The sequence below is a fragment of the Leuresthes tenuis genome, unplaced genomic scaffold (assembly GCF_036924035.1).
Source record: "Leuresthes tenuis unplaced genomic scaffold, fLeuTen1.0.hap1 SCAF_9, whole genome shotgun sequence".
Lineage (NCBI taxonomy): Eukaryota > Metazoa > Chordata > Actinopteri > Atheriniformes > Atherinopsidae > Leuresthes > Leuresthes tenuis.
The window spans coordinates 31,877,844-31,896,136 of record NW_027325363.1 but is presented as its reverse complement, the minus strand read 5'-3'; the positions used below and the strand labels follow the sequence as shown (position 1 = coordinate 31,896,136).

The window sequence follows — 18,293 nt, the reverse complement described above, 5'->3', positions numbered from 1 at the left end:
CAAACTGAACATACCTGCCGTAAGGCCATGTGTTATGTTTTTGTGCAAAGACTTTAGATAAGATAAGTATATCATGAAAGATTATCAAAATTAGGCTCACTTCAGACAGACAAATTACTCTTCATCTATCATCACAGTGTGACTGTGCAACATAAAATATTACCATATCAAGTTGAATAGAACATAGAAGAACTATGCATCACATCAGTGAAGCCCCTTACACACACACACACACGGTTGCCAGTCTAATTGTTCTCATTTGTTATTTCAAGGCAAGTTGCATGAGGCTGCCGAACTGAAAGAGGATCATAGCATCCTATTGCATATTAAGGATAAGGATTGTGTGACTCTCGAGGTGCAGTACCACCACTGCTGTTACCAACAGTACACCCGCTTTTTGACTCAACATTGCAAGACGAGAGTCACGGGAAACAGAACGGCAAGTTAATTTTTATTCTATTTTCAATAGGACACACAATGAATGAAGCATTCTATACTTTCCTCCTCTGTTATGTGTATTATCATTGCAAAACAGTACATATAGAGCCTTCAGTTATCAGGCCCCTCTTGTGGAATAAGCTGCCAGTAAATGTCCAGGAAGCAGACACCCTTACCACTTTTAAGATTAGGCTTAAAACTTTCCTTTTTGATAAAGCTTATAGTTAGGGATGGCTCAGATAATCCTGAAACATCCCATAGTTAAGCTGCTATAGGCTTAGACTGCTGGGGGACCTCATCTGTCACACTTTTCCTCACTTTGCTCTCTTTTTCCCCCTGTTTAATTTCTCAAATGATTTTATGTACATGTGACAGTATTGTGGTTATTAACTTGTGTTTCCCTGTTCCAACAGGTATCCTTTGAATGGTGTTATGGTGTTTTTCCCCCCTCTTTTCCCTCTTTCTGTCTTCTCAAACCCCAGCTGGTCGAGGCGGATGGCCACCCTTCCTGAGTCTGGTTTTGCCAGAGGTTTCTTCCTGTTAAAAGGGAGTCGTTCTTTTCCACAGTCGCCACAGGCATGCTCATGACGGGAGATTAGACTGAAGACAAGTTTTGGTGCAATCTGTTGGTTTCCTTAGCTAGGATATTGTTTTTGAATTGGCTCTATATGAATGAATTGGATTATTTTGAAATTAATTAATTGGATTTCATTGGATTATGATTACAATTAATTGAATTCCAATTGGCTTGAATTGGACTATATTATTTAAGTGCCTTGAGATGACAATTGTTGTAATCTGGCGCTATATAAATAAAATTGAATTGAATTGAATTGAATTGAATATAAACCATGTCTTATTTGTGCTTTCAGAAATTAGCCAGCATATGTCTCAAGTTACCAGTTGTTTTGCGAGAAGGTCATAAAGAGGCACTTGTCGACTTCCTTTATGCAACACGGATGCAGTCAGATCTCAGATCGATTAACAGAAATATCAGCTTGTACATATGTCATGGAGAAGAATGTCATTGTGTGGAGGGCAATCAGTCTGCCATTGCAGTTGAAGAACTGCAATGTGATCATGAGGAGTGTGACACAAGATTGTTTCTTCATGCACATCATGCTGCTCAGGAGCACAAAATTGTGATCATCAGGAGTCCAGACACAGATGTGGCAGTGATTGCTGTTAGTGTACAGGACAATTTACCCTGCAGCCTATTTTTTCACACCGGTGTATCAAACAAGACCCACATCATTGACATCAGAAAAGTGTCAGCTGCTCTTGGACCAAGAGTTTGTGAAGCTCTAATTGGCATTCATACCTTCTCGGGATGTGATTCCACAAGTGCATTCTATGGAAAAGGCAAGAGAAAGACATTTTTTTTCTAGCATGTGAGAATCAGGAGTACCTTAAGGCTTTTCAAGAGCTAGGTTCTACGTTTGACTTTGACACCAAAACGTTTAAATGTCTCTGCCAATTTGTCTGTGATCTGTATGATCAGCCATCTGCAGCAAATGTAAACGAGGCAAGATGCAAGGAATTCTGTATGACGTCATCAGCCCTGCAAGAATTGTCTATTCCCCTCACCATTGATGCCCTCTAGTAGCATTGTAAAAGAGCCAGTTACCAAGCTGCCATAATGAGATCCTCACTCAAGCTAAAAATGTGTGCTCCATCACCAGGTGGACATGGGTGGCACTTTAAATGCCACATGGATGACACAAAACCCTGCCCCAGATGGTGTTTTACATGCCATCCACTGTGGCTGTAAAGAAAGTGCCTGTGAGTCTGCCAGGTGGTCCTGTTTCTCAGCAGGACTCTCTTGCACAGATCTATGCCGGTGTACCAAATGCAACAATGTGAGAGAGCTAGAGAGAGATGATGATGACTGTCCAGACAGAGACAGTGAGGATTAGGCCTCCATCATGGAACTGTGTGTGCGTTTGTACATTTGTAAATATACTTTTGTTTTTTTAAATACTGTTTTTTTTTTTTTTTTAGTATATCATACTATTTTTCTACTATTGTATATTTTACTATTTGTTTTTAACACTTTGCTGTCACAACACTTAAAATTTCCCCACTGTGGGATGACTAAAGGGAATCTTATTCTTATTAATCTTATCTTTTAATATCTTATATTTGAAGAACAATATTTGTTTCCAAATTATAGATGTGTGCTGCTGCAGTCTTATGTCAACTTTTTTGAATAAAGATTATTTTAATTGTTGCTCTGTTTCATTTGTTTCAATTGCTTACATGAATGACTGGAAAAGGGAAAAAATAAGTTATCTTCATTATTGTGAACAAGCAAAATCTGTACACAATCACAAAATCATGGGCCATAAATTCATGTTAAAGGAGGTTGGAGGTTACATTTCTGCATACATCTAAAGGCAGTACAAATTTTAAAAGAGACAATTAAATATACCCAAATGACATTACCTCTGACATTGATAAGGAAGCCCAGTTCATATTAAGTCAATTCTATGTAAATTTGGCTACATCATTACATTGCAGTGCTTTTTGAGACAACAAAGATAACTCAATTATAGTTATTTACTATAACCCCCTGAGACGCAGCGGTCACATTTTTAGTTGTCTGCACCATAATACTGAAATCTGTAAAAACTAGAACCTGTTGACACTTACATGACCATCTGATGGTGTCAGAAGAGATTTTGTTTTATTTAAAATGATATTTTTATCGACATCATATATAATGAAACATTTATAATATACAAAAAATTATATTGGTTGGTTCCTCCTAACACCCAAACAGCTAGAAGCAATTTAAAATGCAAGCCAAACTAAGACTGGGGTCTCAGGAGGATAATGTGTCATGTGTAGTGACTGCAATGTACATAAATTCACCACATCTTCAAAACCAGCACATTTCACATTCTTAGTAATAATAAGTACTGTTTACTGGCCATGCCCCCTTTAAGTGGCGGCGATGTTTGATGACGTTTTTTATGGTTGATTTCTTCAAGCCTTCTTAGAATGCTCTTTTGACCGGTTCTGGAGCTTTGAATAAACAGCACTGTCAAGCGTGTGCGTTCTGTGGAAAACCTTCTTGGTGTTTTCAATTTCCCACACATGCTATAAGACGTTTTTCACTAAACCCCATTTTTCTTGATTGTTGATACTTCATCATGATTACAATGTATGTAGCCCTGATTGAGCTCGAGATGAGACAATTTTGACAACTTCTAGGGTGGTCTTCCTTATTATCGTAAGGTTGAATGAGGTCAGGGAAGCTTTCAGCTGACAGTCTGTTTACTAAAAGAAAGCACCGGATTGGTCTAAAATGACCACGTGACTGCGCGGCAAGGCTCACGGTCCATATTTAACTGCGCAGAAACCAAAATATTACTGCCATTTCAAAAAAATAGTACCAGATAATAGGCGCGATTACAGGACTCTTGCAGGATTTAAAGCACCAAATAAAACGGATTTAAAGAAGTAAGAGTAAGTACTTTTTTATCATTGAAAGATCCTGTAGATCGCATTTAGTGAAACGGGATGAAATGAAAACAGCGTTCACCTTACGGCCTATTGGTATGGCATAAATTTCCAATGCTATGCTGATGATACTCAGCTGTGCTCATCTATGAATCCAGATGAAATAGGTTGGTCAGACTACAAGCAAGTCTTAAAGACATAAAGACCTGGATGTCTCAGAACTGTCTGCTTCTAAACTCAGACAAAACTGAAGTATATTATCTTTAGATAATTTATCATTTGACTCACATATAAAACAGGTTTCAAGGACTGCCTTCTACAAAAAAGATCTGTCAGTCTATCAGACCATTCCACAGCTGTACTTTCTTACCGCCCCTAACCAAGTGAGAGGAAGAATGCGTGCTCATAGACGTCAATTTTTTCTTGATGCATTTGGCGCGATCCAGATTCCAGCGAAGCGGGACATCTGACTCTGAGGTAAGTGCAACTTCTTTTATGGGCAATAGCGCCCATGCAGAGAGCAAGCTATCAAGTTGGATCATGGAGCAGTAGGCTATGTTGTTGATCTCATCAAACCAGTCAACTTCTAACATACCAAACCGGGTCTAACTTTCTGCCCTCCATGGTGCTGATTTCCCGCTATTTCTCCCTCTGCCTCTCACGCCATTTATCTCATCCCTCTACGCCAGTGCTGTTAGCCACTCTTGATCCAGACCCACTGACTGATTTCCTAACTTATGACGTGAGGTTACCGTGGCTTGTGTGTCAATGATCACCAACTCAGCAGTTTTCGGGAGTTTCTGAGTCGGGAATTAAAACGCAGGCACTGTATTTTTCCACCGGATCCAGCCACGCTGCGGAATAGCTACTCCACGGCCACCGACGTTGGTCGCGTTCCACCGGGTGCACGGCGCACGTCTAGGTTTCAGAGTTTCAGCAACGTAGTCAGCTACGCTGCTTCATTACCACTGCGCATTCAGTGTCTGGGCAGGCACACGGCACAATCGGATGCTCACACCAAAAGCGTCTTGAGCGTCCGAGGCGGCCAGCTGCCATTCATTTTCAATGTAAGCTGGCGTCAATGAGCGGCCGGCGTCAATGAGCGGCCGGCGTCAATGAGCGGCCGGCGTTGTGAGCGGCGCGTCGTGAGCTTTGGAAGTTGAGAGAGGCTCAACTTTATGCAAATGAACAGCGACACGATACAGCCGATCTGGATTCCGAAGGCGGAAAAGGGCAGAGTGAGAGTAAAAACCATGGAAGAGAAACTTATTATTGCAGAAACAGATATATAGATGGATTATTAAATATACCTGCTTCAGCCTCTTTGGAAGCTTCAGCCTCTTTGGCTGCTTCGGCAGCAGAGGCGGCGGGTTGTGAGCGCCCTGTACCAACGAGCTGACATGGGTTAATTTATATTCTCCTCTCCTGATTTAAATAAACACTCTTTTGATGTAACTCCAACTTTAAAAGACTTAATTATTCAATTCAAGATCAAGACAAAACTTGATCAACATCTCTCTAAAATATTTTTTTCTAGGACAAGAACCAATTTAAAGTTTTGTCTCTCCTGGCAAGTGAGTGTGATGAATGGGGACAAATCTACCCCTTGCTGAGCCACTTGGCAGCAGTTGTGCTGGTCATCCCAGTTTCGTAAACTGTGAGTGAAACTTCTCCACAATGAATCGCGTAAGGCAAAATGGGATGACTAGAGTTGCTGAGTGGTGTGCCTAATATTTAATCCATTTACAGCGAATTGTATACAAGGGTACAAAATGTGTGTTCCAAAGGCTCCTCCTGCTTTCATTACTTTTGATTAATTGCAGTTATCTTAATTCTTAGGCGATATCAGACCTCCGTAATCAACTTCAGGGGGAACACCTCGCTGCCTGCTTGAGGATCTCCATTAATGGACCCAGCCCTGGAGATTTTAATTATGTCAGAGCTCTGTAGCTGTTCTTTGAAAAGCCTTTTGTTTCTTTGTTCAGCACCTGGGCGCAGAGTGTATAAATAGTTTGTAAATAGTCTGTCCAAAAATGTTGTTTGTTCATTCAGTAGATTGTTCAAAAGATTGTTTGTTCGAGTGGGGGAGTGAGTGAGTGAGTGAGTGAGTTAGTTTTTGGTGTTGTTTTATTCTGAATTAAATTTAAGATACTTCTGATATGCCTTTGTAAGTTCTTATTTGTCAACGTATGTTCATATTCAGCCATTTACATCCATCTCAAAATGCACTTAAGTGTGATACATCAGGCTTAAAAACGTACACACACATTAAAACACCTGAGGGTCAGAGACTCTCCCATCACAGTCTCCTAAAATTCTGTGGGGAACACTGAGCCTCCAGCTGACCCAAAATGCTGCAGCCAGAGTTCTGATGAGAACTAACCGGAGAGATCATAGGCACATTCGGACAGAGAGTTCTAAGAACTGTCCACCTCGAATTTAGTTATAAGAACTGCCCTTCCCCAGGAGAACTGTTTCATTTTGCATTCGCACATAAGTCGGGGACCTTGGTCGGGGCTGATGTGACGCAATTGTCTGCGACAGTGATGTGTTACTGTAGCACCACACTCAGAAACAAAACCCGCTAAAAGTAAGGAGAGAAGAAAACAAAACAACACCACCAAGAAGCTAATATGGAGAGTGAGGAGGCCACCGTGTTTATGGTCTGCATGACGCCAGTATTAATCATGGACAATCACATCAGGAGGAGAAGATGTGTAATTTTAACTTTTTTTTAACTAAACATGCGCCGGTTGTGTCCGTGTCGTGTGAGAAACTATTTCAGACATGGGGCGTAGCTACTAACTACCAAACACCTACGTCATATGTGTTCCTATGGAACCCAGAAAAGACCCTGCCTCGGAGAAGGAGCTAAGGAATATGATTATAGGAACTGAGGGCCATGGTAACCGAGTTCCTGTATGCCCGAATGCGCGAAAAAACAGCCTAGTTCCTGAAAAGGTTATAGGAACTGCAAAAGGTCCCTACAGTGGGAATGCGCCTCATGTTTCTCCAGTTTTAGCTTCTCTTCATTGGCTCCCTGTTAAATTCAGAATAGAATTTAAGACTATTCTCCTCAAAAATAAAGCTCTTAATGACCGAGCTCTATCATATCTTAAAGATTTCATTGGAAGATATTTTCCTAACAGAGCACTTCACTTCCGAACTGCAGGTTTACTAGTGGTTCCCAGAATTTCTAAAAGTAGAATGGGAGGCAGAGCCTTCAGTCATCAAACCCCTCTCTTGTGGAATAAGCTGCCAGTAAATGTCCGGGAAGCAGACACCCTTTCTACTTTTAAGATTAGGCTTAAACTTTTCTTTTTGATAAAGCTTATAGTTAGGGATGAATGGGGGACCTCATCTGTCACACCTTTCCTAACTTTGCTCTCTTTTTCCCCATGTTTAATTTCTCAAATGATATTATGTACATGTGACATTATTCTGGTCATCAACTTGTGTTTCTCTGTTCCAACAGGTATCCTTTGAATGGTGTTATGGTGTTTTTTCCCCCTCTTTTCTGTCTTCTCAAACCCCAGCTGGTCGAGACGGATGACCACCCTTCCTGAGTCTGGTTTCTTCCTGTTGGAGGTTTCTTCCTTCCTTCGTTCCTTTCCACAGTCACCTCAGGCATGCTCAGGATGGGAGATTGGACTGAATAGAAGTTTCGGTGCAATCTGTTGGTTTCCTTCGCTAGGATATTGTTTTTGAATTGGCTCTATATGAATGATTTGGATTAATTTGAAATTAATTAATTGGATTTCATTGCATTATGATTACAATGAACTGAATTCCAATTGGCTTGAATTGGACTATATTATTTAAGTGCCTTGAGATGACATTTGTTGTAATTTGGCGTTATATAAATAAAACTAAATTGAATTAATTACTCTTTTGCTTTTGAATCTTTGGGATCAAAAATGGACTGGAAGCTCTCTAAGCAGGGGATGTTACAGGTGAAGGAACAAGTGCTGATGGACACAGGTTATGTAGATATCATTAAGGATATCTTTCTTTGTAGAAAGATAATCTTTCTGTTATTGTATACTCTGATTTGATTGCAAATGTTTTGTGCTATATTGCCATGACCATGAAACAGACAATGTGAACAGGGGGAGAGCATTTTTATACGTTAACATGCTCATATGTAAGCATGCTGATATAGTAAGGCTGAAAGGAATTTGTTTGTTGTTTTTTTGTTGTAGAAACTATAATTTGTTGGATGCGTTTTAAGTATATGTTGCATTTCTTGTAGTACTCTGTTGTTGTTTCACACCAATGTTCAAAGAACCAAGCATGTCACCTGTTAATAAGAGTTCCAAACAGCAGCCTCATGGACCTCTGAACATTTTCAGAGCACAGCCAGCTCCACTGGTCCTTCATTAGCAGACACAAGATGTCCAGAGCCACTTCTGCCAGTGCCATCTCACCTGCTGTACCTAAAATATGCAAACCACACATAAAGGCACAGCTCATGATGACATACTACACGAGAACCACTATGGCACAGGAAAACATCAGGTATTCAGTTTGTACTGTATGTTGACTGAACAACACTTCATATATTTGTTAACACTGCCCTCGTGTGGTTACACCCAGAAGATGCTGGTTTTGCAGAGTAAAATCTCCAATCTAAAACAGTATATTTCTGTAACATTTTTTTTTTCATCAAAAAGATTTCTTGATTATTTTCTTGATTATCTGTATTTATTTCAGTACCATCTTCCATTTACTGTGAATGTGTTTTACAAGTAAAATCATAAGCAGAAAACATCCAGATGACATCAAAATTTGGGGGGGGGGGGGGGGGGGGCACCTAAAAATCCTCTGAGATCACACAGTCCTGTAGACTTTAATTGTGGCTGTAAAGCACAGGCTTCTATTAGGGGTAAATAACAACAAGCCTGAATCAGAGATGTTCTGACCCAGTTGTCTGGGTTTTTCCTTGTTAAAGTCACTTAGGTCTTTACATCCATTCTCTCAAGTGTACAAGCTGACCACAAGAAAAACTCTTCACTTAATGTTTAACATATCCTAAACCTTGACAGGTGCCTGCTTCTTCTGAGGGATCTTTAAGATTTCGGTCATCTACGAGTGTATGTCCACAGCATTTAGGGACTGGATAGTGTAGTGGTTTGATTGCCACCTTTTGTGTGAGAGATCTGGGTTCAAATCCCCTGCATGAAAGGTACTGTCTCCAGTAGGGGTCCTTAGGCAAGAGTCCCTTACCCTGACTGCCTATCTGTAAGTGGCTTTGGATAAAAGCGTCTGCTAAATGCATAAACATAAACATTTAGTACAAAGGGCAGATTTGGGACAAAAAATGTTGTGTGGCTGCCTGCAAAAAAAGACTAACCCACTTCAAATTAATCAACTAACTTCCAGAAGTTTCCAGCTTCTCAGTTGTACACCTCTCTGAGTTCTATCAATTTTCTAAATTTCAAAACTAGATACTACATTTGACTCTACCCATTGAAGGGGTGAAATAAATCCACTGTAAACAATCAACTTTATAAAACTAGATACACAGTGATTGACTGGAAAGAAAAGTTAAATGCCTCAGAACTACAAAGACCTGACACAGAATTAACGCAATTTGGATTAAAATGAATAGGGACTTCCTCAGAAAGCTCACAGAGAGAGTTTTTATATGATCTTATTTATTTATTTTTTTATTAACCTTTATTTATACAGGTAAAATCTCATTGAGACCCAGGGTCTCATTTGCAAGAGAGACCTGTTTAAATTGATAGCTATTTTTAGGGCCCGAGCAGTGAACTGCAAAAGCCCTATTGTTCCTGAGGGCATTATTAGGGCCCGAGCAGTGAACTGCGAAGGTCCCATTGGTAAATGGTAAATGGACTTGTACTTGTATAGCGCTTTTCTAGTCTAACTGACCACTCAAAGCGCTTCTAACACTACATGCCACATTCACCCACTCACACACACTCATACAGCACGTCTTAGGATACACATAACTACGTACTTTCTAATCATTCATACACACATTCATACCCTGATGGATACATCATGAGGCAACGTGGGGTTCAGTGTCTTGCCCAAGGACGCTTCGACAAGCAAGAGTTGGTGAGATTGGTGGGCGACTGCTCTTCCTCCTGAGCTACAGCCGCCTATTGTTCCTGAAGGCGTTATTATTAGGGCCTAAGCAGTGAACTATTTGTGAAACTTGCTCCACACCTCACCAATTTTGCCAGGGACGCCAGTCGAGGGGAGAAACGGCGCAATTTGGCGTTCGCGAACATTGGCGGCGCAAAATGGCTCTGTAGCGCATCTTACAACACCGCAATGACACCAAACGAATAGGGTCATTTTGCCGTACCCTGACTAAACCCGGTACATGCCTTTGGCATGCCCAGACGCAATAAAAAGTCTATGGACACCATAGTGTCAGGTCCAAATGTCATAGGCTTGCCGGGGACTCTGCCCTGACTGCATACATATATGTCATTTTAGTTTTAATCTAAACATTTTTAGTGATCTGCTTTTTATTTATATTTCGTTTTATTTTTTGACAATGTGCACTGCTACCAGCAGAGCAGTGTACACAAGAGAAGAACTGTTGGCACTGTCAAAGATTAAACATCCAATTCCGACCGAGCTAAAAAAGTTGTACCGTGGATGCAGAGCTGGAGCAAAACTAAAGGCAAAGAAGCACAACAGGAGGTGAAGGTATAAACCTTTTCTGCCCTTGGTGATTGTTAAAAAGGCCCATCTACCTTACATTATCCTTATTATTTGGTTAGTAGTTATTTATTTGTTAAATTAGCTGTCAGTCATTATCACAGTCAACCAATCACGTTGCACTCCTAGTATGTATGTAAACAGTATTAAACAGTTTGTTTAATATTATGGAGATCAAGGTTTCTTATTTTTACATTTCTCTAATTTAAATAGGCATATGGATGAATTTGTAATTATTGTGCATATACAGAAGTAATTATCTAATATTCAGCAATGTTTATTATTTTTATTTCAGAACCATATTAATGCACTTTGGCAACTTCTGTTAGTGACTGTGTGGATTTTGTAAATGGTGATGAAGCCTCTACATAAAAATTCTTAAAGTCAACTGCAACTGTATCTGTCTTTTACTGGACATACCGGAGTGGGTCAGAATCCTATACTAACCAATAGTTACTGGAGGTGAGGACAACATCAGCCAACCGTGCAGAGTCTAGTTGCTGCCTGCTGTCACACCTGTTCATCATCTACAGTCATCAAGATCCATACTTAAGGAGCAGCAGGAGCACCAGTCTTCGCCAGATCATTGTACCATTTTCATGGGATTCAGGTCGCCTTATTCTCGCTGAGATTAAGCAAGAGTTCTGTGTTTACTTACCTTGTTTCTGTCATTTAAGCCACGTTCCCCCCGAGACCCTGTCAGATTACCTGGTCACCTTTCTTGACTTACCTGCAACAGTGCCTTCGTCGGATCATCCTCCGCGTCCACTTCACCACCTGCCTCCTCACCCTACGTCTCTCTGGAATACTTCTTCCAGCAAGGCAAACTCCAGCCTTATCCACCGGCTCACAGTAAGACTGCCTTCATTTCTGTTTTTGGATCTTTTTCTGTTTTGGACTATCAAGCTAACCTGTCTCTCCTCATCCAGTTACGCCTGCCGCATAGTCTCTTGCGCCGACCGGTACTCTCCATTCCCTTGGCTCCTGATTAAACGTTCCCTACAGTAAACAATGGCAACCGAAGTGGAGCAGCTGTATTTGTCACGGTTTAGTCATCCAACCATCAATAATTTTCCATTGTTCTGCAGCCTCTTGGGAGCCACGGCCAGTTTGTCATCCGGGTACCACCCGCAATCTAATGGCCAGACTGAGAGGAAGAACCAAGAAATGGAGACGGCCCTCCGGTGTATGGTGTCACAGAACCCATCCTCTTGGTCCAAGCATCTGTTGTGGGTGGAATATGCCCACAACACCCTTAACAGCTCCGCCACCGGTTTGTCTCCTTTCCAGTGTGCCTACGGTTACCAGCCTCCTCTCTTCCCAGCCCTGGAAGGGGAGGCCTCTTGCCCTTCAGTTCAAGCCTTCATCCGTCGCTGTCGTCGGACCTGGAGCCATGCTAGGGCCTCCCTCCTGAAGGCGGCAGACCGATACTCCTCAGCAGCCAACCGTCATCGCTCTCAAGCTCCACAATACCAGGTGGGCCAGAAGGTTTGGCTCTCCACCCGTTACCTTCCTCTGCGTGTGGAATCCAACAAGCTGGCTCCCAAGTTTGTTGGGCCCTTCGATATCGAGAAGGTCAACAATCCTGTGGCAGTCCGGCTCAAACTCCCTCGGTCTATGCGGGATTCCATGTGTCCAAGGTCAAGCCGGTCAGCGAGAGCCCGCTGGTGCCTGCTGCTCCACCCCCCCCCCCCCCCCCCCCGCCTCATTGAAGGGGGACTCACGTATGCAGTGCGCCGCATCATTCGCTCTCGCCAACGTGGAAGGGGCTGCCAGTACCTCATCGACTGGGAGGGCTACGGTCCGGAGGAAAGATCCTGGGTTCCTGCTCAACACATTGTGGACCGGGGTCTCATCCAAGTCTTTCACCAGCAACATCCGGACCAGTCCTCCCCCAGCAACATCGGCAGGGGCCCTCGCCATAGGACGCCTGCTACTGGCCCTTCCACTGCCCCGGTGGGAGGACTCCCTGTCGGAGGAGGAAGCAGTGGAGCCGCCGGCGAACTCGCCTTCCTCACAACCTGAGGATGGGGAGTTCTCGGGTTCTCCCGAGTTTTAGCCCGCCTTCCTGTTCCCCTCTCCTCCCACCCTGGTTCCGTGGACTTGTTTTGGGGACGTCAGGGGCCGTCCCTTGAAGGGGGGGTTCTGTCACAGTTTAGTCATCCAAACATCAGTAATTTTCCACTGATCCTGCTTCTGCCCCATTCAGCCTGTCAGCCACACACACCTCATCAGTTCACTCCACTCACCTGTGCACACAGCTGCCTCTCATCACATGCAATCAGCCCAGCATATAGTCACCAGCTCCACACACTATCCTTTGCCAGATTGTTCTTTGCCATGCATGTCTTTCCAGCATTCTCCTGCCAGCTTTACCGGTACCGACCTCGTCTGTCCCTGATTCCCTGCTTCGTCTGCCTCCTGGTAATTCGACCCAGCCTTCTGTCCCTGACCAAGAACTCTGCCTCTCCTCTCCTGATTCCTGTTTGCCGGTTTCTAAACCATTTGTCTGTCTGCCAGAGTCTCAGTAAAGCCTTGAACTTTTTACCACTGTCTTCTGACTCCTTTGTACTGCAATTGGGTCCATACACCACTCGTTACAGTATTTGCAGTTGGAGCTTATCAGTATTTAAGAACAAATGCTTATAATGCAAATGTTGAAACGCAGGCAACAGAGAAGACGTTCACGGAGGACGAGGCAGCCGAGGCTGGGAATGGGTGAATTTACAACACTGGTTGTGAATTCACTGGTGTGAATTCACTGGCGTGAATTTACAACCTGGATAAACAAATGCACTTTAGATAATTTCGAATGTCAACGAGCTTCTTCGCCGTATACAGCAATTAAGACCGGAAAAGGCAACTGCCCCTAAGGCCCTCGTCTACGTCACGTGTAGTTAGAATTTTTTGGAGGTGCACGTCAGGTTACGGTGGAGGGGTCCACGTCGATGTCATGGCTACCTCGATGTCATGGCTATGTCGTAGCTACGTCATCGAAATAACATTGAAGCATAAACTACGAGTAAGGTGGAGTACAAGAAAAAGGCAGAGAGACAGCTGGAGAACCATAACACCAAGAAGGTGTGGAGGGGCATGAATGAGGACCATGACTGGATACAGACTGAAGAACTTTCAGTCGGTGGAAGGTGATGTGGACAGAGCCAATACTTTCAACCAATATTACAACAGGTTTGAAGGTGTGGCTTTTTCCACCTCTGCTGCTGCTCCCTCCAGCCAAACCACTTCAGCTACTTCCTCTATACGGCTTCCACTGCCCAGTAGTACTTCCACCTCAATGGCAACTCGCATCGCCAAGCCTCCTCCTCCGCCTAACTGCACCTCCATCTCTGCAGCAACTCTCACCAACAGGCTTCTTCTGTCCAGCTGTACCTCCACGGCAGCTTCCCCTGTCAAGCATCCTGAGCCAAGCTCCACCTCCACCTCTGTGGCAGCTTCCATCACCAGGCATTCTGAGCCCACCTGCACCTCCACCTCTGTGGAAGCTTCCACCACCAGGCCTACTGAGTACAACTGCACTTCCGCCTCTGCGGCAGCTTCCACCACCAGGCATCCTGAGCACAGCTGCACATCCACATCTATGGCAGCTACCCATCCCTCTACTAAAACTGCAGCTCTCTCTGTCTCTAACTATAGAGGAAGTTGGAGCTGAGCTCTGGAGACTTCAGTCAGGGAAGGCTGCACGCCCAGATGGAGTCCATACAAAGCTTCTGAGGGACTGTGCTGGTCAACAAGCAGTCCTTCTTCAGACGCTCTTCAATATGAGCATTCAGATGGAAAAAGTCCCGGTGCTGTGGAAAACTTCTTGTCTCGTACCGGTGCCCAAATTAGGGCAAGCGGTAGAGCTGAATGACTACAGACCAATGGCTTTGACATCTCATAATCATGAAAACTTTGGAGAGACTCCTTGTTCGTCGCATGAGATTGCAAGTTGCTGAGAATCTTGACCCCCTCCAGTTTGCCTACCAGAAACTCATAGGAGTGGAAGACGCAACTTTATACATGCTGCATCAGGCATAAGCTTATCTGGATGTAGGGCTGAACGATATTGACAAAATTTTATATCTCGACATTCGACATTCTGATATCTCGTTATCGATACGATACGACTACGGTTTGGTGAAAACCAAGCATTTTTCAGAAAAATAAAAACATAATACAAAAGAATGTGGAAAGTGCAGTTTTATTGATAAGAACTCACTGCGAGTCATCAACATTAACATAAAGTACGAATAAATAAATTACAAATCAAACATTCGACTGCAGCTCTGCTTGAACAATAAATAACAAATATATGCAGCAGCTGGTGTACTAACACTGATGTAGTGGATCTTGGATCTAAGAAGGATGCCACATCCAGGAGCTCTCTCGTGATTCTCTCTTCATACTTACTATTCATGTACTCCAACATTTTCTTTTTTAAGGACGTGGTCATGTCAGTGTCACCCTCCTCTGGTGCCAAGATAGTTGTGTTAAATAGGTTGAATACTGGCTTGATGTGTGAAACACTAACATAATCCTCCCCTGACAGAGCATCCGTGAATTCAAGCAGTGGTCTCAGTGCCTTGCTGACTGACTCCAGCACATCCAGATCTTGATGTCCAAGAATTAGGTGCCGGGTGTTTCTGTCCTCTGAGAGGACCTCATGGAGGGCTTTCTGCTGCTCTGGAATCCCGTTAATCATGAGCACCCTAGATCCCCATCTAGTTTGACACTCAGTTATGAGTCCATGGACTGGAAGGTTGCTTCTGGGCTTGCTCAAGTGCCACTCTCTTTTTCCAGCTGAGTGAGAAGTGGCACTCCAACTTTTTTCAGACACCTGTTGCACGGCTGATCCAGTTGTCACATTTCACTGCGTTTTCTAGAAAAATAGATGTACAAAATAATTCATGAATATAGTACAATAGCTAAATAACCACATATTAATGCAGATTGTTTCCTCTCTTTCTCTCACTCACTCACTCTCACTCTCTCTCACACACACACATCTCTCTCTCTCAAAGTTATTAAAATAAACATGGCAAAACGTACCTATAGTCGAAAGCACTGAAGGCGCCATTCACCTCCAAAGACTTTGTCACGTTTAATGCGTTATCAGTTCGCATCAAACATGCGAACTGATCAGTCCTCCTTCAAGTCCGCTAATGCACCGCTCATCTCCTGCGCAATATTATTCCCTGTATACTCCCCGGGGAAGAAGGATGTCTGCAGACAACGGGTCTTGAGTTCGAAGTTTGTTGTAATAAAATGGACCGTTAAACTGATGTAAGGTTCGGTTGTCTGGCTCGACCACAGGTTGTGGCAAAATTATCGATTTCACGGAGTTCGAATTCAACATTCATTTTACACTCATTATAGAGTTTCAGAATGTCCACTTGATTAAAATGTGTTCGGATGGTATTTAATAACGCTTGTCCAGTGTCCAAACCATTTTTTAAAAGCCCTCTTTCGAGACTGTGTACACAGGTACCATGTCTTTTGCAATGTAGTATGTTATATTGTCTGTAATGTCTTTATGTCTGGTGGACGTCAACTTGTACGGCGTAAAGCTTCTGAATGCATCAGCAATAAAACTTTGCTTGGGCTTCTTTTGGGATGACTGAGAAGTCCCCGGTGTTTCTCTCATTGCAATACACTCTTCGTGCAGCATGTGATGGTGTTGATTCAGGTGGTGAAACATGTTTGTTGTGCTGCCTTGCTTAGTCGCAATTTTCGCCAAGCATGACCTGCGCAACACCTTGCTCTGGTTTACATCATCCTTTTTAAATCCAAAGTACCTCCAAATAATGGGGGGTGATTTATGTTTTGGTACCAAATCAGATTCTACATTGTCTTCCCCACTCATGTCACTTTCGCAAAAACTATGTTTGTTGTGACTGACAGAGCTGTACATGCAGGGCGAGTGGAAATCTATATAGTTTATATCGTTGCTTTTTTTTATATTAATATCTAGAATGTTCATATCTAAATATAGATACGATAACGATATATCGTTCATCCCTATCTGGATGTGCCTGGTTCATATGTGAGAATCATGTTCTTTGACTTCTCCAGTGCCTTCAACACCATACGGCCTCCCATACTGAAAGACAAGCTTCTAGGTATGCCTGACCACAGTATGTCAGAACGGGGAGATGTTTTTCTCTGGAACACTGGAATTCAGTACTGGGGCTCCACAGGGTACTGTTTTGGCTCCTTTTCTTTTCATCCTGTACACATCTTGTACACACAGGTACAACTCGGAGTCTTGCCACATACAGAAGTATTCACTGGTGATGATACGGCTGTTGTGGCATGCGTGCGCGGTGGACAGGAGAAGGAGTACAGGGACCTTGTGGAGTCCTTCAATGGCTGGACCAAAAAGATCTGTCTGCTCCTGAATACTGCCAAGACCAAAGAGCTGGTGGTGGACTTCAGGAGATCTAAAACTCCATGCCAGTCAGTTTGCATTAATGAAGGGGAGATGGAGACTGTTCAGACCTGCAATTGCCTCAAGGATAATAAACTGGAGTGGTCTGCCATCATAGAAGCAGTGTGCAGCAGCGGCCAGAGCCATCTCTTCTTCCTGAGACGTTCAGGTCTTTCAACGTCTGCAGTGACATGATGTACATGTTTTATCACACTGTCACTGAGAGTGCATTGTTCTATGTTGTTGTATACTGGGGGAGTTGCACTACAGGCAAAAACTGTCGGCGCCTGGACAAAGTGGTGAAAAAGGCTAGTAGGCAGAAGGCTAGACCCTTTCAGTGTTGTGGTGGAGCAACGGATGAGGAGGAAATTATATTCTGTTTATAATTGTTTTGGAGAACAATACACATCCTCTCCACATCCTGGCAGGACAGAGGAGCAGCTGCAGTGAGAGGCTCATCTCACTGCACTGCAGGACTGACAGGTTCAGAAGGTCATTTGTCCCCACAGCCATAAGGCTTTTTAACAATGACTGCTGACATGTTCTTCTCAAATTTATTTATTTATTCATTTATTTATTATTATTATTTTTACTATTGTTCTAATATACTATCATTGTAAATATTTAAAAAAATGTAGTTACTTGACTAATTTGAATTTTTCTATCTCCATCTATTATATTATATTATAGTATTATATATTATATTTTCTCCTATTCATATGCAGATATCTGTTAACAGAAGTCACTGAATCAGAAACACACGGTTCAACAAGAAAGTTCCATTTCCAAGTCTTGCTTTGCTCACGCACACCTATTGTGGTATACCAAAGTTTCCCAAATATTAATATCTGGTCTGATGAATCTGTTGAGTGACTTGAAAATAGAACCAACTGGCTTTGGTTGCATGGCCTCATAATAATGGTGACAGACTAATTGGGAAGTGGTAATGAAGCTGGTCACACATAAAGGAAAACAAAAGCAGACAAGCCAGGATGAGTCAGAGTGAATGACTGTAGTGATGATGAAAGGCTGGAAGGTTAAGAATCAAGATTCAACAGCAGATTTCAGCAGTTGATTTCAGCAATGTTGTGCCAATTTGGAGTATCAGTATGATAAGAATGAAAGGCATGAGCAGATACTAGCAAACTAGTATGATGTTTCCTCAAGTCATCTGAACAAAAATACTTGATAAAGAATCCATAAAGAGTTAAAGGAATTCTTCTTATTTATACATTTATATTAATTCTGCAGCATGTGGTGCAAT

General features: G+C 42.7%; 1 protein-coding gene across 1 annotated transcript in view; it reads right to left on the bottom strand.

The window, feature by feature from the left end:
• The window catches only part of LOC140314727 (sorting nexin-19-like), a 69,073-nt gene that overhangs the window by 33,891 nt on the left and 16,889 nt on the right, over positions 1-18,293 (bottom strand). The window contains exon 11 of the mRNA XM_072393087.1: positions 8,204-8,339. Coding sequence (XP_072249188.1) covers positions 8,204-8,339 — 136 coding nt within the window. The remainder of the gene's footprint in view (positions 1-8,203; positions 8,340-18,293) is intronic.